The sequence below is a fragment of the Umbelopsis ramanniana genome, assembly GCF_025399195.1.
Source record: "Umbelopsis ramanniana AG unplaced genomic scaffold K450scaffold_10, whole genome shotgun sequence".
Classification (NCBI taxonomy): domain Eukaryota; kingdom Fungi; phylum Mucoromycota; class Umbelopsidomycetes; order Umbelopsidales; family Umbelopsidaceae; genus Umbelopsis; species Umbelopsis ramanniana.
In genome coordinates, this window is record NW_026252096.1 from 295476 (window position 1) to 323173 (window position 27698).

A 27698-nucleotide genomic window follows, 5' to 3' on the forward strand; every position below is an offset into this window, starting at 1 on the left:
ACAATACGGTCTTTGGATCAGTGCCGAATGGTACCTTTTGAGGAGCTTGAACCGGCTTGAACAATTCAAGAAGTTCTTGCTTCTTCTTGAGTTCTGCAGCCTTTTTAGCCTCCTGTGCATCCTTCAATTGCTGCTTTTCGGTCTAGATCAGAGAAATGTTCGGTGAGTACATCTTCAAAGAGTTGACGATGCTGTTCTGATTTATACATACAGCTTGTTTGCTCTTTCCACCGGTGGTAGCCTGCTGCTGGACTTGTTGGACGAATTTTTGAACCTTGGCAGACTTATTCTTGTTCTTCATGCCAAAGGTCTTATCTTCGACAGCCTTTTTCGTTTTGGCATTATTCTGTTGCTTTTTCGGTGGCATATTGAATTTCCTTCAAATCTAATGTGTAATTGAATTTAGAAACTTGTATCCAAGGATGCTGCACTGACTGAATCGAATTGCTTACGGTGCAACTTGGAGAGAGAGAAAAAAAATCAGTAATCCTCGGTCGGTCGATTAGATCAGGCGAAAATGGCCACCAGCAAAACAAAATGTGACTGTTCTTGTCATCATTCCAATTTGGGAACAAAAAAAAATGTTGTGTAGAGCAGCGTCAAGGATGAGAATAGATCCAATAATAAGCGTGAGGATACCCTTGAGTTTCTTAATTGAAAAATAAAAGGGTTCGCCAAATTCTACTAATTTACAACATTTCTGTTCTACTTGCTATTAACAGCAACAAATGTTTCTACTGTCTATAGCTAAAGTTATAAGATGATGACAATGTCTTGATGGTGAAGGAGCAAGTACGTATTTAAACTAAATAACATTGCTAGCATATATTTCATAATATAAGTTATATTCAGACGTTATTTAACCCACTACTGTTCATTTTTACGGATTGCTACTGAAAATGTCTGCAACAAACGATATATAAATCTCTCTTCAATGGAAAAGTGGTACAGACAGCCAACCCATCAGTTCCTTCCCAGAGAAGAGTTTCGGATGTTCACTTTTGTGATTTACAAATATATCACATTTGCCGAGAACATCAAGCAGGTATTGAAGGTACCAACGGCATGGCATTTTATAATTTATTTTGCGTATCATTCGCGTGAACTAAGAAGTATGAATACTCTTCACAATGGCAATCGATTGTTTACACTAGGAAGGTGAACGATGCTTTACCGGCAATTATGCGAGGTTTTTGGCTTCTGTCCTATATGATATAAAATATCTTTGCGAATGTCAACAGACTTGCCCACTCAACCAAGCTCTTCATATGGTCGTTTTCATTTATGACATTTCTTTTATTTTTTTAAAATTCCGCTGTTTAAATTTCTTTGGCAATCAGCGAAAGGGTAGCTGATCGGCATAAGACTTGACAGTATGGCCAAGCCATGGCTTACGGAAAATCACAGCCAAGAGTTTGCTGATGCAATTGCTGATGCCTGTTTGAACCAATACCAAGCGCTTCCAAATTCAGGAAAACCTAGTGTCAAAGGTACGAAGCACGAATGGACCATTCTGGCTGGAATCTGTCTCGTGCAGCATGCCGCGCTAGGTCATTCCAATTCAGCAAAGCAAAAAAGCAACCAAAAAGATATTACTATAGACAATGAACGATATCAAATATCTGTTGTGGCTTTAGGGTAAAGCTATTTTTTAAACTGTTGCCCTTTGTCGCTATACCTGCAAATTAATGATGACCAGCAGGACCGGACTGAAGTGCTTGCCACTAAGTAAATTGAGCCAACGGGGAGATGCGGTCCAGGATAGTCACGCCGAAGTAATTACGCGGCGTGGTTTCATAAAGTAGGTACAACTTTATGGCCAAATTAAGATTGTATATCTGTAATTAAATGGAAGTATTTTAACTAGGTATTTACTTGACGAAGTTGCAAGTTATAATGCAGAACAACCAAGTATCTTTGAGCCTGTCGATGAAAAATCGCGGAAATTGAGAGTGAAAAGCTCATATACTTTTCACATGTACATAAGTCAAGCCCCATGTTAGTATCTTGTTTCATCTTGTATGCTTTTTCAACATTACATCTTGTTTGACTGGCTTTATGAAATATGCTAGGCGGTGATGCATCAATGACCGAACTCGAAGCGATACAATCAAAAGAATCACTACTAGCACACATGGAAGGAAAAAAGCGAAAAGCAACAGATCAGGAGGTAGAATGTAATTCTTTATCATTGTACACATACAAATTTAAGCGACAAAAGCTGCATAAGAAAAGTGATGATATACCTGAAGGAAACGACTTCGAGACGACTACTGTGCGTAGAGGCAGGGTTGGCTATCAAGAATTTGGTATTCTCAGAACAAAACCTGGTAGGGTTGACTCCGAGCCAACGTTATCCATGTCATGCAGGTACGTCTATCATTAATTGAATGAGCATTCATGTTCATACTCACCTAGGTCTGCTTAACTCAGTGACAAGTTGGCTCGTTGGAACGTTCTGGGATTGCAATCGGCGTTATTAGCCATGATTATAGATCCAGTATATCTAGACAGCGTGATAGTAAATCAAATGTTTGATTTACAAGCCTTACAACGAGCACTTTATGGTCGACTGTCTAATTTGCCTAGTGAGTACTCAAAACTACCACATGGGATCCTCGATCTATATAACTGATAACATGCCAAAGCGTTGGAATCTCCATATCGACGGAATCAACCACGCATTCTACACACCGAACGACAATATTCATGTTCAAAGCAAATACTTGAAACAAAAGTTCCAGCGTCTGATGTAATAACGTGCAATACATGTAAGCAAAGTTCCCTTTTTGCCGCATGTTAATTGCCAAAAAGGAAGGAGATCATAACTTCCACATAGCCATAGAGTGGGTTCTAGGCATGCCAAAGTGCGAAGTAATTGTCAATGGCCGTCGCCAAGGAGCACCTAAGCCCAAAAACGGGCAGTATGATCTCAAGTCTAGGTATGACATTCCAAGCAACGAAGTGTTATGTGTGTGTTTGTTCTACTAACGCAACTGTAGGGTAACAATATGTAAACTCTCCCTGTTTCAACGGTTTGCGCCATTATATAAACAACTCAAAGGCGTAAGGTAAAGGCAGATACGAGAGGAAAGTTACCACAAGTTAATGCTTTCAGAATTTCTTACGCAGCCCTTTTGTCACTAGCCCTTCAGCCACCAACTGGGTATACCAAGATGTAAAAAGTAAAGCAGTGGATTATAATGCAGCAAAATCAGCCTTACTTGAAAATTGCTTCCAGGATTGGGTTCAGACTCCAGAGGATATGTATCTGTTTGATTTGGAAGGTATCATAACAAGCCACACATAATTCTTCGATGTCGAGTTAGACTATCATCAATAAATGTGGTTTTACCAAGGCAAAACGGCATTTTCAAATTTTTGTGTGGTGGGTTGGAATGCCTTCAAAGGGATTGTGACTGCAATTCCGGCCGACGAAAGGGTTGGTTCGAGAAGCGCGAGCGGAGGTTAGTGGCAAGCAGCAACTCTTGGACGGTCCTGATGCAGCCATTCGCACTAGTTCATACGGATTTCACTGCTGACGTTCAGCTGAGCCTCGCTCCACATCGTCCATTGAAAACCTTTGCCATCAAATTTGCACCGGGCGATTTAATTCATGACAATGTTCGTAACTTCATGAAGAAACACAGCATTCCTGCATATCTAGAGCTCAGCATCCTCTCCACCATCGGGACATTGTATGAAAGGAGCATACAGAAGCGCAGAGAAGATTGCCTTGGGAATGATTCCGACCTTGATTTACAAGCTATGAAGGAAGGTCGCCGAGCGTTTATAAGCTGCTATGAGGACCACACTCAAGAGTTTCACAACAGCAGTGCACAGGTACAGAGAGCTAGGAGATAATAGATGCAGTTGAATTCATCCATTCACCGAGAATTATTTCGCAGGATACTTTTGCTACAGCCTATTATACTCTGGTACATTCTCCTATACCCTCCATCTTCGATACCATCCTTGAATTGGAACAGAATTACGCATTATCTATAACTCAATTGATACAAGCCCGAGATAATGAAATTAAAAACATAAAGGACAGGTGAGTCTCCCGTATGCAATGTTTTTACCTTTTGAAAAATATATTGACCTTTGGCAGACATGAGAGAGAGGTTGGAGATTCGATCAGCGCTCGACCTACTTATCTCATAACCCAGCAGGTGGAGGAATTGGAAGTGTGTCAGGCAACCTGGGCGTCAGATATTCATGAGACACAGATCACCCAAAAACGAGAATATCGTGATTTTATAATCCAATTGTATCAAGAATACCAAGCTCGAGTGGCTCAGTCTCAACAAGGAAATCTCCCAAATGGCGTAAATCATTCCAAACCTTCGGATATTATTGATGGCAAAGAAATTGTTTCAGCTACCATCAATAGAATGAAAACCAACACAAAGCCAAATGTCAGTTCAGAATCAGAAGAGCAACATCAAGGCGACACCGACTCCCAAGATCAAGCAACCGAAGGATCTAGTTTATCTCGTAGCAGAAGAGGAAGTTCGTCAAGCTCGCTGCTAAAGTATGCATCGGAAAACCTGGAAAATAGAGAAGATGGAGACAAGAGGGCATCACCTGTAAGTAAGCTCGTCATTATAAAAAGCATTCCAGACCCTTTGATAAATGCGGCGTTAAAAACCAAAAATTTTCAGCAGAGTCTCAATATACCGGATCCAAGCTTACAGCGGATGGTGAAAAGTATTGAACAAATGGGATTTCCGAAAGAACAAGCCGAATGCGCATTAGGGATGACAAATTCTAACGTGGAGCAAGCCATTGTACTTCTCTTGGAGCAACCTGAAAAGGTAGAGGCGGCTTTGACGTCGGCAGCTTCAGAACGGCTAGTACAAAAGTCTACCTCAAACCGAGCAAGCAACAAGAGACTTTCTGTAAACAAACCTACCCGGCCAAGTGCTCAAGGCCACTACCGTAGCGAATCGGGTAATCCATCTAGCCCACGCCAAAGCACATTCCAAAGGTCTGTTACAACACCGGCGTCCATTAGTGATACATTGAACAAAAATGCCAGATCCTGGAGTCCTATCACATTTCTTCAACAACAAAAGCAGGCCATGGAAAATACCAATGTCAGCTCAGTTAGGAGGTTGGGTGGATGGTTGGGAAAAGCCATGGAGAATCTTGGTCTCGAAGACAACGGCAAGTGAGTATCAAACCATAGAATCCAATGAAACTTTTTTTTCCAGCTAATGTAGTCTGACTAATTTGCACATTAGCCCGTACGCAACTGCATCCAGCCATATGCATACATCACAGCTCGTCGAATCGTTTACCATCACTCTCGGAACAGCACAGACTCGTGCAACACATAATTTAAGGCTCCTGGTGACAGACGAGAATTCCGAAATATTTTGTCCTGACATTCAGGATACAGGACGCGAATTGGCCTATCGAGCGCAAAATGCAAATAATCTGTACTCTGATCAACTAAGCGCTATTGTTGTTTTAGTGGACATTAAAGAAGTTCAAATTGAGCGATCGACATTGAATGATAAGCCCTTTAATCGCGGGTGGACACGGTATAGGAACGGTCAAGGCAGTAATCAAGGTAAGACGGATTCCACTATGCAGGATTTTTTTCAAACACAGATCGGCCTCTAATCATCCCGCCTTAAAGCATTGTTCTCCAGATGCCATCAATCGACGGAGTTTCACTTCCCAGACATTGACTCTCAACTTCAGACGATTGAAAATGATTATGTCGACAACCAAAGAACAGTGGATGAAGGCGATTTCTTTATTACTAGGCACTCCAATTTGCCTCTGACTCAGATCGTTTTTCACTTGGTTATTGATGGAGATGGTAAGTGCTAAGCCGATGAACTGCGGAAAAGCACGTATGGTGAATTGCACCTTAGCCAAGCATTTATTTATCCATTTTCAGCTATTTCTCGGGTGGAGCTTACAAGTCGGCATCCCATTCTGTCTGGACTTCGTAACATCCTACGTTTCACCACGCGATATGAAATTGGGTCTTTGTCATTACCTCTACTTTTATTACCTAATTACGTCTTGGAACAGCCAGAGCAGTATTTCTTCTCCACCATATTAGGGGCTAAACCCAGCCAAGGATCTACATGGCTTTACAAACGAGGAGAAGTGGTCATGAAGTGCGTGAAAGGATTCCTTATTGAAAGCTCTCGTCTTGGCAAAGCCGGCCCGATTGAGCGATGTTTCAATTTCCTCTTGCCAAAAAATACCCAAATATTTAGCACCCATTCAGGGGCAAGCGTCGGCGACAGCTTGAGCGACACAAGAAACGGCCAACAACAACAACCTCATGTAGACTTGGAAATAGCTTTCCAACAATTTAGAGGCATGCTGGTAGAGCTATTCCGAGCAACTTGACGAATCCTATAGTGTATTTTTATGCGCCTTGTTTAATCCATAACCTTTCTGTCCTTACCAAAATAACAACTATTAAACCGAGCCCCTCCAACAAATGCAATACGATAGATGACGTACAAACATAGACTCTACTGTAGTGTTGCCCTGAGTAAAAAATTATCATTTCTATTTATAATTGGGTGGTAAGTCTCAAAAATAGAACGATTTACGGGCTTAAACCAAACTGCATGCAACGCTCTGTCCAACTTAAAAGCGGCTCCAGTATACTCTTGAAAGGTATAGCATATAACTCTAATAATGTCGGTCCGAGATGTAAAGACTTATATGAAAGTGATTAGCTTATTTTTACAATGACCATACTTTTTGGGCATATCATTGTGTGCCTTCAGGCACTTTGAAGAAGCGAAATTGCCACGCGAGTCGCTGACGTGTAAAATTTTTTTCACTGCGCGCAGACCGGAAGTAAACACATCCGATACCGAACGTTTGCGTGTCCGCCGACAACTCTTGATTATACATCTATTTTGACTAAGAGAAATGATGACCAAGGCGCAGACTATAAGCACATTGTTATATTGTAGTATTTTGATTTGCTAAGAATGCCCCAAAAGCCCAGCAAACAAAAAAAAAACGGTTTCAAAAATAAAAGAACGCGCAACATTTCTCTTTTCCTCTATCGGATAACCCTACTGCATCCACACACATAAATCTGCTTGACATTCTTCTCCATTCATACAAACGCCAACCCGCCCTCTTTTTTACACCTGAAACAACTTTTTGTTTTTCTTTATTTCTAGTTGTTCCAACTTCGTTTTCATTCATCACCTTCTTTCACTTAATATCACACCACTTATACCTCCCTGATGCTTGCCAATATTACACGTCAGCTCATTCGGGTAATACAATTCTTGAGTGCCCTTGGTACACTCATTGGCCATTGCAAAGAGACTGCCTTCATCAATGTCTACGAAACATTAATCGACAACGATACATCCGATGCAATGTCGGATACCTTTGTACCTCAAGTACCATCCGTAGTACTGTTTCTGGTTTCTGCACTATCAATGGTTGCTAGCTTGACAATTGCCGCGTTAGCATTTCGCAGGGTGGTTAGGATTCAGCGCATTGAACGTGCAGTAGCCTTCTGTATGGTACTGTTGTGGGGTATTTCTGTTACTGCTGTTTTCGCGTTGGATGGACAGTTCTTCACGGCCAACGACGCCGATTCTCCTTCTGACACGAACGACACCGATTACAACGTCGAGATACAACTTATTACCTCGATTGATGTCACTAGGGCACTGGCTTTGGTGGCTCTTGCAAGTTGGATAGCTGGTTTGATGGGCTCTTTGTTGTCAGACTGCTTTTCCGACTGCCGACAAACTCATGACATGGAGGAAAAGGCTCAACTGAGTAACTGGCCACTGAATATGACAGCCCCACCGGAATACAGTGAACGATATGGAGAATTGCCTCACCACACATCTTTGAAACCTCCTTCAACTTTAACTTCAAGCTCATCGTATAATCGAAACTCTTTCTACAAAACACCTATGGAAGTTGCTACTCGTTCCAACTCTCCCATGGTCCTTAGTCATTATGAGGACATGTCTTCTACGCACAGTTGGGAATCGTCTAGCCCTTCCAGTCCTCTAACTCCAACGCATGGCTTGGAGTTACCGCTCCAGGCACATAGCATACCTGACGACCCAGCCACAACCAACGGCCTGCGCCCCTTTTCAGGCATCCCAACTATCCGAATCCTGCCCGATGGTCCTGAGCAAGATGTGTTGCCAACTTCATTTGCATATCTTATCACTAATCCCAAACCTGTGGCTAGTCTTCGTCGCGCCAGTTCTTTGGGTTAGAAACCGTAAACAACATGTTAAACATTTTGTCTTTTGTAAATACTGCATTGTTATTTTTGTTTTATTCGTACCTATAGTTTTGTTTGAGATCAAAAACAGGCAAGCCCTGACAGCTGCCTTTCATAAACGTGATTTTCTAAGAAACCATATTATACTCTTATTCGAGTAATTCGCTGTTGAGGACCGTACCGCAAAATTCTGCTTAAACCTACAGGGACGGTATGTTTCATTTTCCTAGGCGGATACACGCCGATCCGATAAGAGTTGATACTGGCCCACAAATCTAGGCACTCCAGGAAGATAATCTTACTGACACTGTGGCAGGGTTTGTGAGAATCAGGCGGATTTTCAACGAAGAAGAGATCTCCATGTGCTATACCATCAAACACAGAACTTGACCAAGCCTTCATGTTAGTGACTTCTGTCTCATCAATGATAGAAATGTTGCGTTCCCTTGCAGTGTGAGTCAGTCCATTAAGGAAATGAAATAAACGAAGTCGAACATAGTCCCCATTATGCGACACATAATGCGAGTATGATTTTGAAGTTAGGGTGATGGCTGTCACAGATGATAGTGGGTTATCACTTGAATATCGCCCATTACTCCGCCGTCGGTAAACCATATCAGTGACTGCCTGATTGAGCAGTATGTCTATAATGTTTAATATTATTTCTTGCGGAAGGAGCTGCATTGGTGCCTTTAAAAGTCAGGTCAGGACAAAGCGTAAAAAGTTGGAAAGGAGTGTAAGAAGCAAGAACAAGAGAGAAAGAGATGTGAAAAAAGAAGTGGATAACGAGTAGAGTCATGAGATAACTCACAGGTTTTTTTGTAAAGGGTTACACCATCTCGTCGTGTTCAGGGTCCAGTAAGAAAGCATAGTGTAACCGACGCCAGTGTAATATTGAGCGTAAAGGAGTCGCTTTGTAACCCCACAATTAGCCAGAAAAGCATTTCATGTGTACTACGAACTTCATTAACTGAGCGGAGATGGCAATGCATCAAGCCAGCATTGCGACTACTGATAAAGCGAGAAGTTAACGATAGTAGTGCGACCTTTGCCGTCTGAAAAGCTGCTGTGATGTCGCGAATGACCACAAGTACCTGAATAAAGATGGGCTTTACGTGAAGGATGCTCTTTTAAACCTGAGGGATGGGACAAGGTAGCACAGTAAAAAAAAAAAAAAAACCACCAGAACCCACATTCGTATGCATGTGTTCGTACCGCAGGAAGCGAATCAAATTGCCATGAAAACAACGTACAACCAGAGCTACTGAATCCATTGGACCAAACTAATCTTGACCACCTCAAAATCAATACGCATAGACAGACCTTACATTATGCGAATAAAGCATTATCATTGGCATAGGCACCAGAAATATAATCAAGAAAAATAAAAATCATTTACAATGCTTTGTTTAATACGATGGTGTCTCTATATTACTAATAATTTTTTCCATCTCGCTAGTGTGTAGTAGCACCGTTACTGTGCATGGATTCCAGCCGCTTCGTTGCCACTTCTTCCGATACAGGTTGAAAATACAAAGCTGGTAGCGTTTTCGTTTTCTGAAAGAGTTCATCCAAAGACAGCACTTTGACAGACCTTGCCCGCAGTGATGTCGTATTTATGCTCTCCGCAGATTGCCTTGGCAGAGCAGCGTTGCTCGGTTTTTCCGTTTCTGCTGCTGCTCTTTGAAGTTGCTTGGATACCTGCTCTATACCACCCAGTCGGCTCTTCCTAACCCCAGACGATGGTATCTCTTCCGTGGCCATTGGTTCCTCAGAAGAAGCAGGAGGAGCAATGACACTTGGTAATGCTTGGATTGCTAGCTCCCAGTCGAATTTGATACGCTTTTCGGCGGCTTCTTTCTCTAGCACAATCATCTCTTCTGCTTTGCTTTCTGATAACGAACCAACATGGAGTGTTCGTCCAGTGTCAGGTGGAAACACAATATTATCGATATTCTTATGTGCTGCAGATGCCTCTTCGACGGTTTCATACTGTGATGAGAAACATTCATTAATACTGCTTTTACCACCCGTCTATTGTAGCCGTTCTCAGAGCTGCTATACCAAAGTTTCACTTACTATAACATAACAATGGGTCTTGATACTATCCATCCAGAACTTTTTCACAATGCCATACTTTTTGGCAAGCTCTTCAGCATGGCGCAGTATTAATGGCCGAACAAAGCCTTTGATGTAGACGGCATTGGTCTCTACAGAAATGCTTTCGGGCTCCTGTGATGCTTTTTCTGTATCTATTTCCTGCTTCTGCGTACCAGCCTTGCTGTCAGATTGTTCTACGCGCTGTGAATTTGTGGTCACGGACTCTGACGGCGTAGTTGTGCCATTTGCTGCTTCGTCTACTTTTGATCGCTTCGCTAATATCAAAATGATTCAGTATATGATTCAGTATTCGAAAATGAAGTACAATTCGGTAAAAACTTTAAGACTAACCTTCATTTGACGCATCAATTTGATCGCCTTTTCGCTTTGAGCCTCGCTCATCCTCCTGTTCCATTTTTTCAACCGTCGTATCAGGGTGGACGAATCCAGATTCTTTGGTGATGACAGGACTATGGTCGTGCTCAATTTGTTTTTCAGCTGAACCCTGGAAATCATAAGAGTTGTTTTCCACTGCTGGATCGTCTGGCCATGCATTACCTGCCGGAGCTGTGTCGTCCGTTGCAAGCTCAGAGGTGGTTTCTTCCGGGATCGGATTGGTAGATAATGGCGCTTCTTCTTTTTCTGTTTCTGGCTCTGAAGCCTTTTCTTCCGTCGCGTTGGTAGCCTGTACTTCAGTTGCATCGGCAGCGGTTTCCGCGTCGTTCTTGTCAGCAGTTTGATCTAGTGCTTCTTGGAGTCGGGCAATTAGCTCATCTTTTTTACCCTTGGTTGGTAAATTGCGCTTAGTGAGCTCTTCCTTTAGGTCGACTACACGTAGCTTGCTTAGATCTTCAGGTAAAGCCATAGTGATGAACTACTTTTTTTTTTTATAAAGAGAAAAAGTAGGGTTTATCGCAAAGTTGCGAACGCTCCATAATGCGGCAGACAAATTTGGTCATCTCCAGTCCCAAAATTTCAGTTCACGTCACCGAAGCTTGAACTGACTGCCTGAAGACCGAACTGCTCTGTCAAAATCAATGGGCAATACATTCAGTATCCAACATACTATGTAAATAAGAATTCTATCTTCTATTTTTCTTTTCTCTAAATTTTATGTCATCTATAATGGCCATTTTCATAGGAATAAAAGATAAACACTGATCAATGCAGAATATGAATTCAACGTGTCTAAACACTGGGTTCTTCTCCAAAGCATCTTTAAATTTTTCTATGGTTCATAACCACCGGGAACGGCGTCTCTGGGAGCATCTATATCGTTTGGAACAACAGACCAGAATTTTCTAGCAATATTCAACTGGCTCTCCCGATCTCCGGTGGGTCGAATACCAAGGTATCGGCGACAGAAGATGTTGACTTCCTTGTCCCCGGGAACAATGCCGTCCAGAACAATACCACCAGCCTCTCTCAAGATGACAACAGCAGCGCATACGTCCCATTCCCAGCATCCAATTTCCCAAAAGATATCGGCCACACCCTTGGCAACACAGCAAAGGTTAAGAGCTGCGGAACCAGTGCTACGAATACTGTGAACTTGAGTTCCAACAGCATTTTGGATGACAGACCGAGTGCCAGGGTCTTCCTTGGACGCTACTAGATTATGGATGGCATCTATTTTGCGTGAGATGACAGCGGAAGATCTATCAGAACCCATTTCCGTCATGACAAGGCATTCGGAAAGGTCTTTGAGAGGTGCGATAGCTTTCGTGTCGAACAAAGGAAGTTTGGTGGTCTGGTTGAGGAAAGCACCTTGACCATCGGCGGCGGAGTACAGTTCGTTCAACAATGGGTTGTAAATAACGCCAACAACAGGAATCTTATTGATAGTCAAACCAATGGAAATGGCGACGAAGGGATAGCCATGAATGAAGTTGGTTGTACCATCTACGTTTTATAGGTAAGCAATGGAAATGAGATTAGATGGCACGTGTGATATAGATAGTATTGGGCAGACAGCATAAAAAAGCACATTGCTCACATACCGATGGGGTCGACAATCCAGGTTGGTTCATCTGTAAACGATGGTTTTTCACCAGCCGCAAAAGTCTCTTCACCAATGAATCTAAGAATGACATTATGAGTTACTCGACAGGAATATGTATTGTTACGAGAGACGAATGTAATCCGTACTTGTGAGAAGGGTAGGCCGCGCTGATCTTTTCTTTCACAAAGGCCTCGACAGCCTGGTCAGTTTCAGTCACCATGTCAGAAGGATTTGAGTACTTGGCCATGATGGATCCGGATCCTGCCATTCTTTTATCGACACCCTCTTTTATCATAGCACCAGCCTGCTTAGCGAGGTCAATGGAAAAGTCGAGATATTCGGTAAGAACTTTAGGTAAAGTCTGTTGTTAATAATAAAGTCTTTGGTCTTGACAATCTCTTGTAATGCTTACCAGATTGCGACATTTCTTTCTTTCTTATTGTTTAGACGTTTTTGAGAAGACGTGAATACTGGACTTCAAAGTCCATCCATGGAAAGACTTGATCGTCGGGATCTGAAATAAGCTTACCAAATCAATCTGGGGGCATTGAGCAATAACTCTTTGCTCGCGCCACTTTGAATGAATCGGGGCACCGAAAACAGTGCTGAAGTATATATAGTAGGTTCTAACAGAACAGCTTTATAATGAATTATTTTCAACGTTTATTCTCATTGCAGACATACAAAAACTCTGACTACTTGTGAGAATCCTCTATTCAAGCGACAGAATGGCACTCGCGCTCAAAATAGAAAACATCTGTGTTTAAAATTTCATGTATTTTGAGATTCTGTTTGCCTCCCTTGTTTTTTTTTTTCTTGTCTCGAGCCCATTCAAACCTTCACCCATGGCATATCACTTGAAACGTAGTCGCCAGTGGACAGCATTTGCTGTTCTAGCAGTTCTTGCATTGCTTGTGTTGCTTCCCGTCAATGCTTCGGATGAATTGGACTTGGACAATCATCTTTATAAGCGAGGTACGTGACAGTTTTTACCAGTCGGTGTGCCCTGAATTCCCTCGAAATAACATACTGACATTACTGCTTTCAACTGATTCATTTACGCTACTCACTATATGGCCGCTATGGATGTAACTTGTATGTCACTATAGTCCCTCAAGGTAAGATTTTTATCTGATGAAATATGATCTATACTGGTCTCAAGCGGTATATTGACATACATCTTTCTATCCCCTCAGCTGCCACCAACGTACCTCAATCATCAGTACCTGCTGCGACGTCAGCACCTGCTGCAACATCAAGCAACGCTGTTATTGCCACTTCAAATGGTGCATCCGGCTCAGCTACAACTATTAATACCGCCCCACAGTCAACGGCAGGAGCAGCACCTTCAGCATCATCTGCGGCAGCTTCTGGAAACTCTCTCCAAAATTTGCCTATTTCAGCTACGTTCCCAGCCAGTATGCAACCTGCTTACTTGACTTGGTCTACCCCTACACCCAACCAGTCCCAACCACCACTGTACAAGATCAATTCCAATACCAATGTCACCATGGTATGGGGTTTTGGCCCAAATCTGAAAGTGCGCCCACAAAACCTTACCCTGGCGGCAGTTGATATCGGCAAAAACACACAAACCATTTCAATTCTGGATGGATTGGCCACTAGCGCTGTTTGGTATCTATCCAACGTACCGCAGGCCACACCTTTGATGAACGGCCAGTACAAGATTGTATTGATGGATCAGCGTGGTCCTACACCTTATCCTTCCCCAGGATGGTTTTACCCAGGCACCACTTTGACCATTGCCATGTACTCACCACAGGCATATGTCTCGTATACTGACAGTAAGTGATGATCCTTGTAAAGGTTTACGGGCGTACAGAGAAACTGACGATTTCCACTCTTACTCTTTTTAGCTGCTCATTGTCCTACATGCTTGAATAGCAGCAGTGCCTTCTCCCTGCACGGTGCTTTCAAACCGTGGCTCGTTGCGCTTGGCATTGCCACTATGAGCTCTGTGGTCTTCTTGTACAGCATTGTCTAAATGACTTGACACCTTTGCTTTTTCTTCCTCCATCTGCACAAACCGAATATACGCATCATTTTTTTTTCTTCCTTTCTATTTGCAACCTCATGTAACATTGTTCTTTTTACATTGAACGTTTTGTTCAGCTCAATCAATGTCAATTTTCCTTATCGTTTTGTTTGATGTCGCACTCTTCACAATGGGAAAACCAACACATTGGGAAAATTGAAATAAATGAACTAGTTTCAATGTTTGAAAATCAAATAGGATATGTACAGATTGTTAAATTAGATAGGACAATAGCACTAGGCTATTGTGTTTTTCTTTTTTTGATTGGAGGTTATCTCTCAAGTAATCATGGGATGAATGCAACTTTAACAATGGCGTCAAGCAAAGACAAAAACTTTTCTAGATGAAACTATGAATCAATCTATTGGGTAAGAGCAGCTTGCTTTTCGGCAATACGAGCCTGGCGACGCTCACGAGCAGCCTTGTTCTTGGCACGGTGAGCATCAGCTTGGTCAGCAATGGTCTTGGCTCTGAGCTTCTCAGCCTTAGCCTTGTGGATGTACTCCATAAGGACACGCTTGTTCTTGAAGACATTACCCTTGGACTTGAGGTACAAGGTGTGGTACAAGTGCTTGTCGATCTTACCAGCTTCTCTGTACTTGCGGAGGAGACGACGGAGGACACGCATACGGCGCATCCAGAGGACTTGACGGGGCATACGGGCATCAGCAGTACCCTTACGCTTACCGTAACCCATGTGGCGACCAGCACGCTTGGCAGCGGCGTGTTCACGGACACGGAAACGAGAGTGGCTAACCTGGGGCTTGCGGATGATAAGACCGTCCTTGACGAGCTTGCGGATGTTTTGGCCTGAAGAAGTAAAGTGTATGAGTTATGAATATCCAATGAAAAATTTGTAAAGTTGACGTTACTTACGAGAGTTGGCATTGGAGATCTCATTGACCTCGTTAGGGTCAAGCCAGACCTTTCTCTGACCACACTTAAGGACGCTAGCAGCCAAGCGCTTCTGACTACGCAAGTTCACCCTGTAGATACAAGTTGTTTGTTATGAGCAAATTGCTAGTAATATAGCCGTACTTGATATTGACATCTCACATGTTAAAAGGTTAAACAAAAAGAAGGAATCTTAAATTTGGCCCTACCGCCTTTGCAAATATTCCTTTCGCTCAAAAAATTTTTCGTTTCTGGGCCAGTAAAATTTCAAGCCACTGAAAGTCACATGATACATGATACATGAATTGTGAGAGTCACGTGAGTAACCTCTTAATTGAGACCCAGAGTATGTTTTTATTGAAACACTTTTTATCTATTGTTTTTATGTGTGAACTCAAGGTTCACAATACACATAGAAAACACATCCCAAACCACATAGTGACTGATTGATAGGTCAATGGAAGGAGATATATCGTAAGAAACATCCTCAGGAAAAGATTTTGGTTATTTTAATCAAGATATATTTGCAAAACCAAGGCAATCTCCATAAGACATAGTCTCGGGAATGCTCCCTAGCGAACCTAAGAAAAGCATTCTGACAATGTTGGCTCTCTTTTTGCGAATTTTGCTGTGATCCAGAGACTTCAATCCAGGCAGCCCATCCCACCTCTGGAGAACAACCTTTCTATAAGATATTTGGACAGCTGGTTGGAGTTGGTCAGAACGCTGACCACTGGATCAAGGTCCCCTACCGACATTTTTGTACGTTGATGTTATCAACTTTGGCATCAACATTTTACTCTGGTGCAGAGATGGTCACAAAAATTGCAAATCACATTGCCCACAATTTTGAACCGTATTGCTCGAACTACTTCTTTTTGCGCCTCAACAACGAGGCGGACACATGGTATGTTGCCAATGCCACGGTTAAAGAGAGAAAATCTCTCGCAAATTATTTATAAAAGCGAGCCGCCTCTCTTGAGGCGGCATGGCCAGGTGTCGGAAGCGACGAAATTTTGCGCAGCACATTTGATGACCGTGCGGCATCTATGGAGCGTGGCCAACTCCGATCACATAGGCCAGCTTGTTTGCCTCCCCGCACGCTTTCCTGCCATTTTTGCACACTGTCTTAACCTACATGGACTTGGTTGTCCATATCTTGGAACCTCATCCACAAAATTTTGTTTCGAAAAGATACATCTTTAGAAAGTTGAAAGAGGTATACTAACTATCTGATTGTCGTATTATGATTGATATGTATAGTAATCATTTGTTTAGCTTTTTGCTGGGACAAAAGTCCCAAACCGCGTTTATTTAAGCATCGAAGTAGCTGTGCATACAGCCATACAGCAACGGACCGACGTAGTTTTTGGGAGAAGACAAGCGCATAATGCAATTTTGGACAAAGTAGACTAGATACAAGATTTTGTCACTCTAACCATTGGGGAACTAGAAGCGGGTACCTTTCGCCCGCAAAAATATACAGATCCAAAGGGATTCAGGAAGTTTACCATGCTTCCTGTAAAATAACTGCAAGCTGGTCATATTGCATTGGACGCGGCGACACTTCCTGTAATTTTGAGGGCAGCTGGATTGACCAACTGACGTACCTTGTCGCAAGAGGAGTTCGAACGGCTAGTATGGCGAAGTTTGATTTTACCCATCTTGGATTCGAAAGCCTTGAGGATTTGTTTACTGAAGATATTCAGTGGAGGTGAGTTTCTCATTGATAGGCTGTCTACATTGATATCTATCTGACGTTTATGTTGCAACCGATGTCTCCGGTCAGATGGCGTAGATATGATATTTTTATTTTTCAAGAAACTTTTATTGAATAGTGAGCCAAAGACGCCAGCTCATGAACGGAATTGGAATTTCCATGGTCAACATAGGTCTACAGTATAGGATGTTGATCCCGGAAAACCCGACATTTTTGTTGCTGTAGATGGAAGCAGCTCCAACCGCTACAGGATCCGCAAAACATCTAATCATGAACACCATGATCTTTGCGGGTTCAACCGGACAACCAACAAACGAAAAGATGGGTGGCTGAGAATGAGCATGCTCAACATTTAATCAACAACTCTGCCATCGGTCAAAACCGCCAATTTTGGAGAACTCTGCTTGGCAAAAACAAATCGGCTGGTCTGCTTTGGTGAAATTTGTGCTTTTCATGACGAGGATCAACGCTACCGCGTTTTGAAATTGAAGAACTACAAAGGCCGATAACTGGCACTAGAGGAAATGAGACGAAGGCTCACTTTTGGGTCTAACAAGTATGGAAGTCATACAAAGCCATCCCATGGACACATGGTGGACCCTCTAGTGAAGAAAGACCAAGTTTTGTACCTCTTCCATCTATTGATAATGAAAATAAAGACAATATACACCACTACTTGATTGCATTTGGAAACGGCAGTGCCTCACACCTATGAGGAAAACTTCCCGCGCCATCCAAAGGACACCCACGACATTCAAAGTCTCTTTCCAAGCGTAAAGTATTTGTATCTACTATCATTATTGACGAATATTTAACCTCACAAGTGTGCGCGGAATGCCACAAAAGAAGTCTAATCAATCTACGTGAAAGATCCTTGCCCTCTACTGCTACCGGATCCAAAATTTATGCTGTCCTCAAGTGTACCTCTTGCAGCTCAGTATGGAACAGGGATGTAATGGCGGCAAAGAACATATTGTATATCTTTCAATTTATGGCCACGCACAATAATGAGAACGAACGCCGAGGAAGGCACTGGGCCAAGGGAAGCTCAGTTGCCGAGTGGTTAATCCAAGAGAGGAGAGGGACTTGTAGCCAGTTCGAAAGACCTCGACATCAATACACGGTAGGTACCAGAAAATTGCAAAACTGGTTTGTATTAAGCGCTGACCTGACTTTTCACGTGACGCAAACGATTTCGAAAAGATACAGTACCCGCGTGCACGGCGCTTGTGGTCGTGTGAGCTCACATGAACCCAACTTTATACCCTATTAGAAAATCCTGCAGCAGCCGGTGTTAAACGTTGTCGTTGTTGTGTTATAATAGGTTCCCTATCGACATCTTTTGCGATAGTATAGCTGCCTTCAAGTAATCTGAATTGTTCCTGAATAGGCTGACTTTAAATAATTGTGCACAATAAGACCAGCGTACAAACTTCAAACTTTTTTTTCCTCCATCTACTCCGTCATGCCTAATCGATTCACTGAGAACGCAAGGATCCTGAGCGAAGAACAGCTTAGTAATTTGCGTTACTACAAATATCAAGCAGTTGACAAATCTCCAGTCAGTAAATATGTTTTACGCCATTACTGGGATTGGGCCATTAAGCTCTTTCCTATGTGGATTGCGTAAGTGAAAAGTTATCACTGTGTCTTGAGCCAGCGTTAACCATACTGAACTCTTGCTTCTGGTCCAATAGTCCCAATTTGATCACATTACTTGGCCTCTTTTTCATGATTTTCAATGTCATTCTGGTCGTCATATTCACACCAGACCTAGGTGTCGACGGACCACGATGGATATACTTCAGTTTCGCTGCTGGTCTCTGGCTTTACTCAACTTTTGATAATGTTGATGGCAGACAGGCTCGTCGAACCGGTACTTCTTCACCTCTTGGAGAATTGTTTGACCACGGCTGCGACTCTGTTAATTGTGCCTTTGTTGCTATACTTCAAGCAGCTGGAATGGGAATGGGCCATACAGTCCAAAGCGCTACCTTGGCCATTATTACAGCCTTAGGCTTTTACTTGTCAACAATTGAAGAATATCACACAGGAGTTTTGTACCTTGGGTACGTCAATGGTCCCACCGAAGGTCTTATTTTGTCCTGTATTGTCTTTATCATATCTGGCATAAAAGGTAGGTGTCGATGATGCCATAATTTTTGCGTTGATATAATTTTATCTCTAACTGTGGTGTAGGACCTGAACTTTGGCAATTGCCATTGAGTAAGCTTTTTGCCTCCGTACCATCATGCGTTCAAGATGCAACCATGGCAGACATTTTCGTATACGGATTGGCATTTTTCTTCATCTTTACACATTTACCCGTATGGTACGTATTTAAGCAAGTTATCTTCAAAATGAACTCAGTCCACTAAACCTCTCATTTCGTATAGTATCCATACCATATATCTGTCTTGCCGTCAGAAGCGTGAGGAATTTTGGCCTGTAGTTCTGCACGAATTCACGCCAATCGTCGCGTTCTCTTTACTATGCTATGCTTGGCTTCAGTCTCCATACTCTTACATACTGTCGAGCGAGCACTTAATTTTGTTCATCACTACTACTGGAATCATCTTCGGAAGGATCGCCTCCAAAGTCATTATCGCCCACCTGACAAAATCTCACTTCCCAACCTTCTCTAATCTTATGATACCCCTGTCTGTCGGCGTTGTCCTTGTCGAGTTTCCAAGGCTACTTCATATGTAAGTGATAGTAAAAGTGCCAGTAATCTGTCAACTACACCTCATCTAAAAAAATTCATCTTCAATAGTAATCCTATTCTCAGCCCTCGAGCGGAATTTCTGTATCTTTGGGCCTTTTTCGCCTTTGCTGTGGTATCGTATTTACGCTGGGCCTTTATCATCATCAACCAGTTCTGCGACTATCTCGACATTCAGTGCTTGAAGATACCATACAAAGCCAATCGTAACGGCAAAGGCAGAGAGCGTACACCATTATTGCGTGAACAAGAAGAAGGGCATGTTTATGGATCATCTTCAGCTTGAAGGGTACTATTTGTCTTGTAACAAAACAATTTGATTCCACTATAGTATTTAATAAAAAGCATCTTACTTTTAAAGCAATGCGTTTTAAAAGATTTGAATTAATTGACTGCGCAGCCGTGTCTTGAAAAAAAAAAAGATATGCTCTCTCACTGATTCCTCTCCACCATGTCTGATCCTGACCATAAGGACGAAATATGCTTCATTTCAAGAGGTCGATACGTCTCTGTCGAAGGCAGCTTCATAGAAAGTTGCGCCAATAACGCCAACATAGTAGTACCTGCACATATGGTCCAGAATCGAATCAAGCGCGACGGATTACAAGAGCATCACCTTACATTCATAAATCCTTTTGAGCTCAAAGATGCTGCTAGTAAGCTTGATATCAAAAAGAAAGCTGCTAGCCGAATTATAGAACGCATTCAAAACGAGCACGGTTTTCCTAGTACTTGGGAGCCACCTATCGATCTTGGCACTGGCAGAATTCTGGGCAAGGACAATGCGGTCACCCTGTTCAAAGTTATCCACTGGCCTGCAGGACAGGCTATTCGACAAAACCTCGGACTTGGTCATGCTTTCCTCCATGTCACTCTTGGTTTCGATCCAGCAGATATTCACCAATATAAAGGACCAGGATCCCTTGATACTCTTAATGGCATATCACAGTGTAGTCACCGCGACATTGAGCAACTCACTTCTCTGCAACACCATTACCATGGAGATGGCGTATTCATGAAAAGACTGGCGATTCAGTGCTGGAAAACAGGCTTCTATAGGTGGGCTTTTTGGCTTACCTTTAGATATTCTCTCGGTAAGAAATTTTGCTTGCGGGTCATAATTGAATACAGCTTGGTAGATTAACAGCTACATTCATAGCCACAATTAAACTATATATGACCGCAATCAAGTCTCCACGGTTACGATAACTTTCAACTTGACCATATTATCACTTTGAGAAACGTACGCACCAAGTGGACTTAGAAGCGATGTCTCAGCGAAGGAGCTTTTTGTTGCTCTGTACCTGCAAACAGGTAACTGTAATATAACCGACTAGTGCATCTACATCCATCATCTTTGGTAATACGAATTGAATAAATATTCTACCATTTTTATATAATAACAATACGTCCAAAATCTTCAATTCAACTCTTTGGGTAGGAGAATGCTACATGGTTATACCGTTGCTATCCCATCGTTGAGGACAGTCGTTGCGAGGGGACATCAGCCATGTTAATCAGTTATTACTTTTTTAGGTAGACCGCTCGTTACTATGTCTTTTAACGCATTTTTAGGTACGAGGATACAAGGCTCACTGGTGCCTATAATTTCGAGACTGTCAATACAGTTTAGGCCGACACAACGGAAGGTACAAGAGTTTGCACTCACGTCGCGACGGGGTTTCTGGGTTGGATCTCAAGTACAATTGTCACCAAAAATGCAAGAACATCACTTGGACAGATCAGACGTGGAATCTTTTACCATTCCTGGTGCAAAAGTTTTTGATCGCTACTTCGATTTACCACTTGGTAAGATTGCCTCACTGAGGAACAGTCTTACAACATATAACTTGTCTCTGTAACGGTTTGGCTGATCACATAAAACGAACTTATTGTAGCATACGACTCAAATGCCCAAGAGCAGAAGATCAAGGTCTTTTGTAGACACTTAGTCCCAATAAGCAAGGTCAGTGAAATGAAGCGACTGCCATTCCTGGTCTATCTTCAGGTAAAATCGTCAATATCCTGCCTATATGCTTTTCTCTTCGTCAAGACATTGAGTATCTTTCAATAGGGTGGACCTGGCTTTTCATGCGCGTTCCCCAAGATATCCGGTTGGATAAAGGTAGCTTTTGATAACGGTTATCAGGTGTTGCTACTGGATCAGCGTGGAACTGGCTTATCATCCGCAATATCGGCAGACTCTCTTGCACATCTATCCGACCAAGGGAAGGCTGACTACCTCAAATGCTTTAGGGCTGACAGTATCGTACGAGATTGTGAGTCCATTAGGAAGCTTTTGACGTGGGATCGCTCAGAGGAACATGAATCTAGAATAACCTTACTTGGCCAGAGCTTTGGTGGATTTTGCATAACGACGTACCTAAGCTTATTGTAAGTCTTCCACCTACAACTCTCCCACGCTTCGTTTTAATTTTCAGCTATTAACATTTGCCATTCGCTAGCCCCAAGTCTGTCAAGGCAGCTTATATTACAGGAGGTGTGCCTCCACTAGTTTCAACTCCAGATAAAGTCTATGAAAAAACATTTGCACGTATTCTCAAGCGAAACGATGTATACTATGGAAAGTACCCGGCCGATGTTCAAAGAGTACAAAATATCATCAAATACTTGAACAACAATGAAATTAAGCTTCCAAATGGTGGCTTCCTATCATCAAGAAGATTTCTTCAGCTTGGTCTTGCTTTTGGTGGATCGGGTGGTTACGACACTGTTCACGAAATAGTACTGCATGCTGCACAAGATCTTGAACTCCTGGGCAAACTCAGCTACAGTACCCTTAACAGTGTACAAACTCAGCAAGGTTTCGACACGAATGTCATTTATGCCATTTTGCATGAATCTATCTATTGTCAAGGCATGGCCAGTAACTGGAGTGCTGAGCGTGTCCGTATGTCGAGCCAGTATCTAAAGGATTTTGACTGGTCTGGTAACACCCGGGTCAATTTTACAGGTGAAACAGTTCATCCATTCATGTTTGATGACTATTCAGAACTTGTTCCTTTAAAGGAAGCTGCAGATATCTTGGCAAAATATGAGGATTGGGGCCCTCTTTACGATGTAGAGACTCTCAAGAACAATACTGTACCTGTGGCCGGTGTATCATATTTCGATGACATGTAAGAGATTTATATTGCACACTTTGATAACGCTTTTTGCAACGGCCGGCCATACTGACGAACGGAGCAACGTGTAGGTACGTCGACCTGGATCTCTCGATTGAAACGGCTAACACAATACAGGGATTTCAACCGTGGATAACAAATGAATTCGCTCACAAGTATGTATTTAGCTATTGCACTTCGATCATATCTTACATAATTAACTCATATAATGGCTCACAGTGGCTTGCGAGAGGATCCCGAGCGTGTGTTCGGCTATCTCATCAAACTTGCCCAAGGTGATCACGGAACAAACCGCTAAATTTTTCTGGATAAGCTACAACAAACAGCAAGCTGGATTATTCAAGTACCCAAGACGACGTTTGTGATATAGCTTCTTAGTAGAACAGTGCATTATGTGCTTCACTTCTGACTCATTTCTTATTAAACATGGACGAATTACACACTTGAATGGCAAATCACATTATATTTTTGTGGCAGAATGAATAACGCTGGCGAACATGAACAGAATCCTGATAAAACAGTAAACATTTTCATCATTCAATCAGTGAAGGCACGGATACAGCTCAATAGATAAGCTCTCTTTACTTTAGTTTAATCATATGCGCAATCCTTACTCTTAGTCGCTTACTGGACGACCGCCTCATTTTTTCGTACAAAAATTGCAATGGATGAAACCATACAAAGGATCAGTTCACAACAATAGTAATATTGAACGGACCAGCAGCCTTCTTAGCATGTTGGACTGCTTCATTTACGTTATCCAGGCTATATTGGTCGTCAGTATCAAACCAGTCAGGTTTCAGCAAGCCAGCTTCCATAAGGCCGATCAGCTTCTTGCAGGCTGTTCTGGGATACATGAAGCAGCCTTTGATGGTTAAAGATTTGACCATGATAGGCATAAACGGTAATTCCAGATTGTCGGGCCGACCAGACATGATGACGCCAGTTCCAAAACTTCGAAGAGACAAAATTGCAGATCGTATAATAGACACTGGAGCAGTGGCATCTAGTAATTCCAGCACCAAATCAATGGGTCCATCGGCAGCCTTATTAAACGCGGCAATGTTTTCTTGTTCGTCCTCAGAGAGCTGAACAGGAACAACTCGGTCGCCAAATTTCTTCACAAAAGCCTCCAGCTTTTCAAGACTTCGACCAGGTAGTACCACTTTACGAGCACCCATGGCGAGAGCGACACCTATTCCACAGGCTCCATAATATCCGGTACCACCAAGAAGCAAGACCGTTTGTCCAGGTTCAAAATTTCCAGATAAAAGACCTCCATATGGTACAAGCATTCGATTAATGCTTGTAAGCTTGGCTGCGTCTCTACCTAGCGAAGATGGGATAGGAATAGCATTCTCTAGAGGCACTAACATTTTCTCGGCGAAGCCACCGTTACGAAAGACATCCGACAAGCTACCAGGGGGTAGAAAGAGACCTTGAAGAATGGTTTCAGGGCTATGAGGATCATCTCGAGTTCGAATGGTAGGGTCGACATAAACAAGGTCTCCTTTCTTCAAATTATGAGCATCTGGGCCAACTTCTTCGATTTCACCAATGGCACTGCAACCAGGAATTAAGGGAAGCACCAATGGGAAAGGAATTTCGCCTGAAAAAACAGCAGTATAATGATGGACAACTGGTGCAGCTAAAACCTTGACGATAGCAGACCCAGGAGTAAGGACAGGATCGGGATATTCTTGAACGTCAAGCTCAACTTTGCGCTCGTTTAGTACTGCTGCTTTCATCTTTGCTGGAGTGAACTTTCCAAAACCGCCATCAATGCACAGTAATATTTATATGAGTCACAAGAGCACTCATTACTAATCGGTCAAATCAGTGTGACCAGCAATTTGTGAAGCAGTAAAGAGGTTCATACTGCAGTATTGTAAGGCGTCCCAGAGCAAAGGCCACTTGTTAACGGAATGAGAAATGGCGGTTTGCCGTCGGTATTTCATTGTTCTGGTATTTAAATCAAAGATAGGTCATAATATTAGATAATATCCAATAAAATCATATGGTGAGCGAGAGAATACAACCCGAAATTGCTCTTGTAGCAGCGAGTAGCTTAGTCATGGCTAGCGAAGGAAATTTCACCCGTCGATACTGAGTGCATTACTGCGCAGAAGGACAACCAAAAAGAAAAAAAGTTTGCCGATAACTCCGGTCGATGAAATTTTGAAAAAAGAAAAAAAGAATGATGCGTCGACAACAGGATTTGAACCTGTGCGGGCAGAGCCCATGTGATTTCTAGTCACACTCCTTAACCACTCGGACATATCGACCTTCGATATGAGTTCGACCACCAAAATTTACAAAAGCAAAAGTTTAAAAAGAGTAATGGAAGAGAACCATGAGTGCGATACTTTTGTTGTAATCTACGATAGAGACTGATCACCTCAATTGTTGAAATATTTTTAATTTATTTAAAGGACAATGCTCTAGTGCAGGCTAGTCTTCTTAAAATCTGTTACTAGACATTGGCTTCGAATCATGACAGACATTTCGTACCCGCTAACATCACAATGACGAGACTTCAGCCTCGAGGGACAGAATCAGAATCTATGAAATAATAGCTGTAAAAAAAGGAATGAGCAATAAAAAAAAATTATTTTTTATTTTAAGTAATGAGTTACGCAACCCTCAATAGTTAATACGTTCGCGACAGTGAAATGCTTTTATATGGATATTCTGGCTTTACGACATAAATCGCAGGGGTTTATCGAGGACCGAAGTCACTGCAAAATAAACGTCATGCAGTGCCTTTGATAAATGTATAGTAAAAAAGCTAAGGATGAAGACCCCTCATGTTGAATGATTGCCTGAGCTTCATAGGATGCAACCACTCGTCTGGCACTTGATTACCTTATATGCGGTATTAGGCACAATTTTGAATACTTGATACTAACAAATCTGCAAGAGATTTAACAGAAGCTGCAAGCCTTTAAGCAGATAACCATAAAATTAGAGAGTAGTATGTAAATCGCTTAATTTAGCAAAGGTACGACTGTTAGTATCAGGTATTATTATTGGGCAAAAGTCAGAAAAATTCGACAAATAATAATATGTCCGTCAGTTTTAGTAGAGGGTCAAGGGTTGTCGTACAACTATCAAAGTATAATATACGATATTTTATGTAGGCATATATTCTAATAATACTGGGCGGCTTAGGGCATACATTTGAGCCGAATAGATCGAGAGCAATGCGCGTGTACGGAGTACCTGATGTGGTAGGAGACATCGTGTGTAGCGATCCTTTTGCACCTTTGTCGTTTTGGCATTTGGTGCATGTTTTCACATATTTTTGGGGAAATATTTTTCATATCGTTCCACCAAAATATTTCTCAACTTTATCGTGGAATCTAAAGATGTTCTGCCATAGGAACATCACGATGGTTGGTGATAATTTCCTGTTGCATATTGCTTGGCACCACAATAAACACTTTATTTCGGTGTGGATTTTGGGAAGTTTTATCAGATTTTTGAGAAATTCGACTTTAGTTATAAAGTTGTTCGATGTGTCTTTGATGAGGGTGTGAATGTTTTCATCTTTATTTCACGTTCTAAAGATCGGGGTAGCGGTACACGACAACAGCAGATACTGTACGATATAAAAGTGTTGCAAAGCCATCCTCAAAATGACATCTTCCACCATCATACAGGGACGCAACATAACTTGTCTTTTCAAGAATGAAAGAAATTGGTCTTGATTTCCTGTTGAGTTTGGACATCAGATCGTATAACACCACAAAGCGCCATAGACGTAGCTTGCCACCACTCATCACTCCTTCCAGTCGTCGTCCGAAAGGTCCACTCAACCGATATATGCCGTTTCTAAATCCAACCCCTAACAACCGTAAGAGATCCGGTCCACTTATTGTAGGATCTGTGTGAGCGTAGTGATCCAGCATCTGACCTAGGCCATCCGCTATAGAAGAGACTGGAATCACTGTGTCGTAGAAGCGTTTTTTCGCCAGTAACCGACAATTTTCATCCTTTTGCTGGGTGGTTGTCCAGAACTCCCGCATAACGCCGCCAATAATTTTAGCTTGCCAGACATGGAATCAGCATATTCTCCTTCCACGTAGTGTCGTACTTGTTTGGGCCATATGACTGAAGTCCGAATATCATGCTCGTAGAAGAATTTGGCCGTGGTATACCCTATACATTCACTCGACAAGGTTCGAATAGCGAGCAACGCCAGTCCCAGATAAACGTCCCAGTCAAACGTCCCAGTCGATGAATAAGTTTTTGGTCTTGGTTGGCAACCTTAGCCAATACTGGGACAATCTTTCTGCTCATTCTTTCGCACAGGTTCTTCGCCTACGAGGACCGCACGGCACACTTCAAGACAGACCTTGGATTCGCAGTAAGCTTTCAATTTGCTATATTTTCCTGATTTCCATGATGTTCATTGGGTTGCCCTTTGATTGACGGGAAGAGACGTCTGGTGGATTGGATCGCCTACATCAATATCTTATTTCAATAGATTCGATGTTGTTTGATAAAATTCCTGGCTTACATTCTGGAGGTGAGTGATCAGTTGTTTTTAGCTTCTTAGTTGAGCTTGAATTGCTGCTGAAGGTTCTACAATGTGCTGCCTCTTTGATTGATTAATTCCTGTGGCAAGATTGCTTGCATCAATCTTTCGATTTCTAAAGCCTTTTGTTCATTCACTGATGGATCTGGTATCGACATACCGGTGCTGTTAATTGCAAGCAGTTGTTCAGGAAATTGAATAAGAAGAAATGTGAACGCCTCTTCGAAATTAATACCTATCGCCATAGTCAAGGCAGTTCCG

At 42.3% G+C, this 27698-nt stretch overlaps 15 protein-coding genes and 1 non-coding gene across 16 annotated transcripts; 10 read left to right on the plus strand and 6 right to left on the minus strand.

Annotated features, from left to right (window-relative positions):
* The first annotated feature begins 1312 nt into the window (after positions 1–1312).
* K450DRAFT_228464 (uncharacterized protein) lies at positions 1313–3369 on the plus strand. The gene is made up of 8 exons (XM_051586917.1): positions 1313–1638; positions 1703–1801; positions 1868–1998; positions 2073–2370; positions 2434–2588; positions 2649–2771; positions 2840–2942; positions 3148–3369. Exons 1-8 carry the CDS (start codon positions 1376–1378, stop codon positions 3308–3310), a joined length of 1335 nt encoding a protein of 444 aa, XP_051447327.1. The 5' UTR covers positions 1313–1375; the 3' UTR covers positions 3311–3369.
* A 66-nt stretch (positions 3370–3435) lies between these two features.
* Positions 3436–6525, plus strand: K450DRAFT_228472 (uncharacterized protein). Its single transcript, XM_051586918.1, has 7 exons — positions 3436–3843; positions 3909–4057; positions 4115–4592; positions 4668–5176; positions 5250–5581; positions 5651–5836; positions 5918–6525. Exons 1-7 carry the CDS (start codon positions 3502–3504, stop codon positions 6379–6381), a joined length of 2460 nt encoding a protein of 819 aa, XP_051447328.1. The 5' UTR covers positions 3436–3501; the 3' UTR covers positions 6382–6525.
* A 719-nt stretch (positions 6526–7244) lies between these two features.
* Positions 7245–8249, plus strand: K450DRAFT_269445 (uncharacterized protein; the record flags this gene model as incomplete). The annotated part of the gene is made up of 1 exon (XM_051592925.1): positions 7245–8249. One exon carries the CDS (start codon positions 7245–7247, stop codon positions 8247–8249), a length of 1005 nt encoding a protein of 334 aa, XP_051447329.1.
* Positions 8250–9573: 1324 nt separating this feature from the next.
* K450DRAFT_228478 (uncharacterized protein) lies at positions 9574–11285 on the minus strand. Its single transcript, XM_051586919.1, has 3 exons — positions 10709–11285; positions 10337–10632; positions 9574–10249 (listed from the first exon to the last, which is right to left on the minus strand). Exons 1-3 carry the CDS (start codon positions 11220–11222, stop codon positions 9713–9715), a joined length of 1347 nt encoding a protein of 448 aa, XP_051447330.1. The 5' UTR covers positions 11223–11285; the 3' UTR covers positions 9574–9712.
* A 136-nt stretch (positions 11286–11421) lies between these two features.
* Positions 11422–12815, minus strand: K450DRAFT_184784 (uncharacterized protein). The gene is made up of 4 exons (XM_051584412.1): positions 12772–12815; positions 12506–12707; positions 12358–12437; positions 11422–12259 (listed from the first exon to the last, which is right to left on the minus strand). Exons 1-4 carry the CDS (start codon positions 12782–12784, stop codon positions 11586–11588), a joined length of 969 nt encoding a protein of 322 aa, XP_051447331.1. The 5' UTR covers positions 12785–12815; the 3' UTR covers positions 11422–11585.
* Positions 12816–14350: 1535 nt separating this feature from the next.
* Positions 14351–14769, plus strand: K450DRAFT_228485 (uncharacterized protein). Its single transcript, XM_051586920.1, has one exon. It carries the CDS (start codon positions 14529–14531, stop codon positions 14760–14762), a length of 234 nt encoding a protein of 77 aa, XP_051447332.1. The 5' UTR covers positions 14351–14528; the 3' UTR covers positions 14763–14769.
* On the minus strand, positions 14770–15534 carry K450DRAFT_228487 (uncharacterized protein). The gene is made up of 3 exons (XM_051586921.1): positions 15472–15534; positions 15292–15401; positions 14770–15225 (listed from the first exon to the last, which is right to left on the minus strand). Coding segments are annotated over exons 1-3 (561 nt in total). The 5' UTR covers positions 15474–15534; the 3' UTR covers positions 14770–14776.
* Positions 15535–15989: 455 nt separating this feature from the next.
* On the plus strand, positions 15990–16818 carry K450DRAFT_228492 (uncharacterized protein). The gene is made up of 2 exons (XM_051586922.1): positions 15990–16528; positions 16588–16818. The coding sequence occupies exon 1, from the start codon at positions 16219–16221 to the stop codon at positions 16513–16515; it is 297 nt and encodes a 98-aa protein (XP_051447334.1). The 5' UTR covers positions 15990–16218; the 3' UTR covers positions 16516–16528; positions 16588–16818.
* Positions 16819–17295: 477 nt separating this feature from the next.
* K450DRAFT_228495 (uncharacterized protein) lies at positions 17296–17847 on the plus strand. Its single transcript, XM_051586923.1, has one exon. The coding sequence runs from the start codon at positions 17554–17556 to the stop codon at positions 17707–17709; it is 156 nt and encodes a 51-aa protein (XP_051447335.1). The 5' UTR covers positions 17296–17553; the 3' UTR covers positions 17710–17847.
* Positions 17848–18387: 540 nt separating this feature from the next.
* K450DRAFT_228498 (uncharacterized protein) lies at positions 18388–20120 on the plus strand. Its single transcript, XM_051586924.1, has 5 exons — positions 18388–18655; positions 18727–19166; positions 19229–19361; positions 19426–19734; positions 19803–20120. The coding sequence occupies exons 1-5, from the start codon at positions 18495–18497 to the stop codon at positions 20035–20037; spliced, it is 1278 nt and encodes a 425-aa protein (XP_051447336.1). The 5' UTR covers positions 18388–18494; the 3' UTR covers positions 20038–20120.
* Positions 19971–20993, plus strand: K450DRAFT_228500 (uncharacterized protein). Its single transcript, XM_051586925.1, has 2 exons — positions 19971–20845; positions 20911–20993. Exons 1-2 carry the CDS (start codon positions 20203–20205, stop codon positions 20958–20960), a joined length of 693 nt encoding a protein of 230 aa, XP_051447337.1. The 5' UTR covers positions 19971–20202; the 3' UTR covers positions 20961–20993.
* Positions 20994–21191: 198 nt separating this feature from the next.
* Positions 21192–23193, plus strand: K450DRAFT_228506 (uncharacterized protein). The gene is made up of 6 exons (XM_051586926.1): positions 21192–21214; positions 21288–21560; positions 21650–21759; positions 21826–22145; positions 22217–22891; positions 22969–23193. The coding sequence occupies exons 2-6, from the start codon at positions 21305–21307 to the stop codon at positions 23174–23176; spliced, it is 1569 nt and encodes a 522-aa protein (XP_051447338.1). The 5' UTR covers positions 21192–21214; positions 21288–21304; the 3' UTR covers positions 23177–23193.
* A 334-nt stretch (positions 23194–23527) lies between these two features.
* K450DRAFT_228512 (uncharacterized protein) lies at positions 23528–25063 on the minus strand. The gene is made up of 2 exons (XM_051586927.1): positions 24937–25063; positions 23528–24859 (listed from the first exon to the last, which is right to left on the minus strand). Exon 2 carries the CDS (start codon positions 24643–24645, stop codon positions 23584–23586), a length of 1062 nt encoding a protein of 353 aa, XP_051447339.1. The 5' UTR covers positions 24646–24859; positions 24937–25063; the 3' UTR covers positions 23528–23583.
* A 37-nt stretch (positions 25064–25100) lies between these two features.
* Positions 25101–25182, minus strand: K450DRAFT_t32. The gene has a single exon. It is a non-coding gene; the product is annotated as a tRNA-Ser (tRNA).
* Positions 25183–26414: 1232 nt separating this feature from the next.
* On the minus strand, positions 26415–27030 carry K450DRAFT_228513 (uncharacterized protein). The gene has a single exon (XM_051586928.1). The coding sequence runs from the start codon at positions 26923–26925 to the stop codon at positions 26461–26463; it is 465 nt and encodes a 154-aa protein (XP_051447340.1). The 5' UTR covers positions 26926–27030; the 3' UTR covers positions 26415–26460.
* On the plus strand, positions 27031–27634 carry K450DRAFT_228514 (uncharacterized protein). Its single transcript, XM_051586929.1, has one exon. The coding sequence runs from the start codon at positions 27137–27139 to the stop codon at positions 27329–27331; it is 195 nt and encodes a 64-aa protein (XP_051447341.1). The 5' UTR covers positions 27031–27136; the 3' UTR covers positions 27332–27634.
* Positions 27635–27698: the final 64 nt, after the last annotated feature.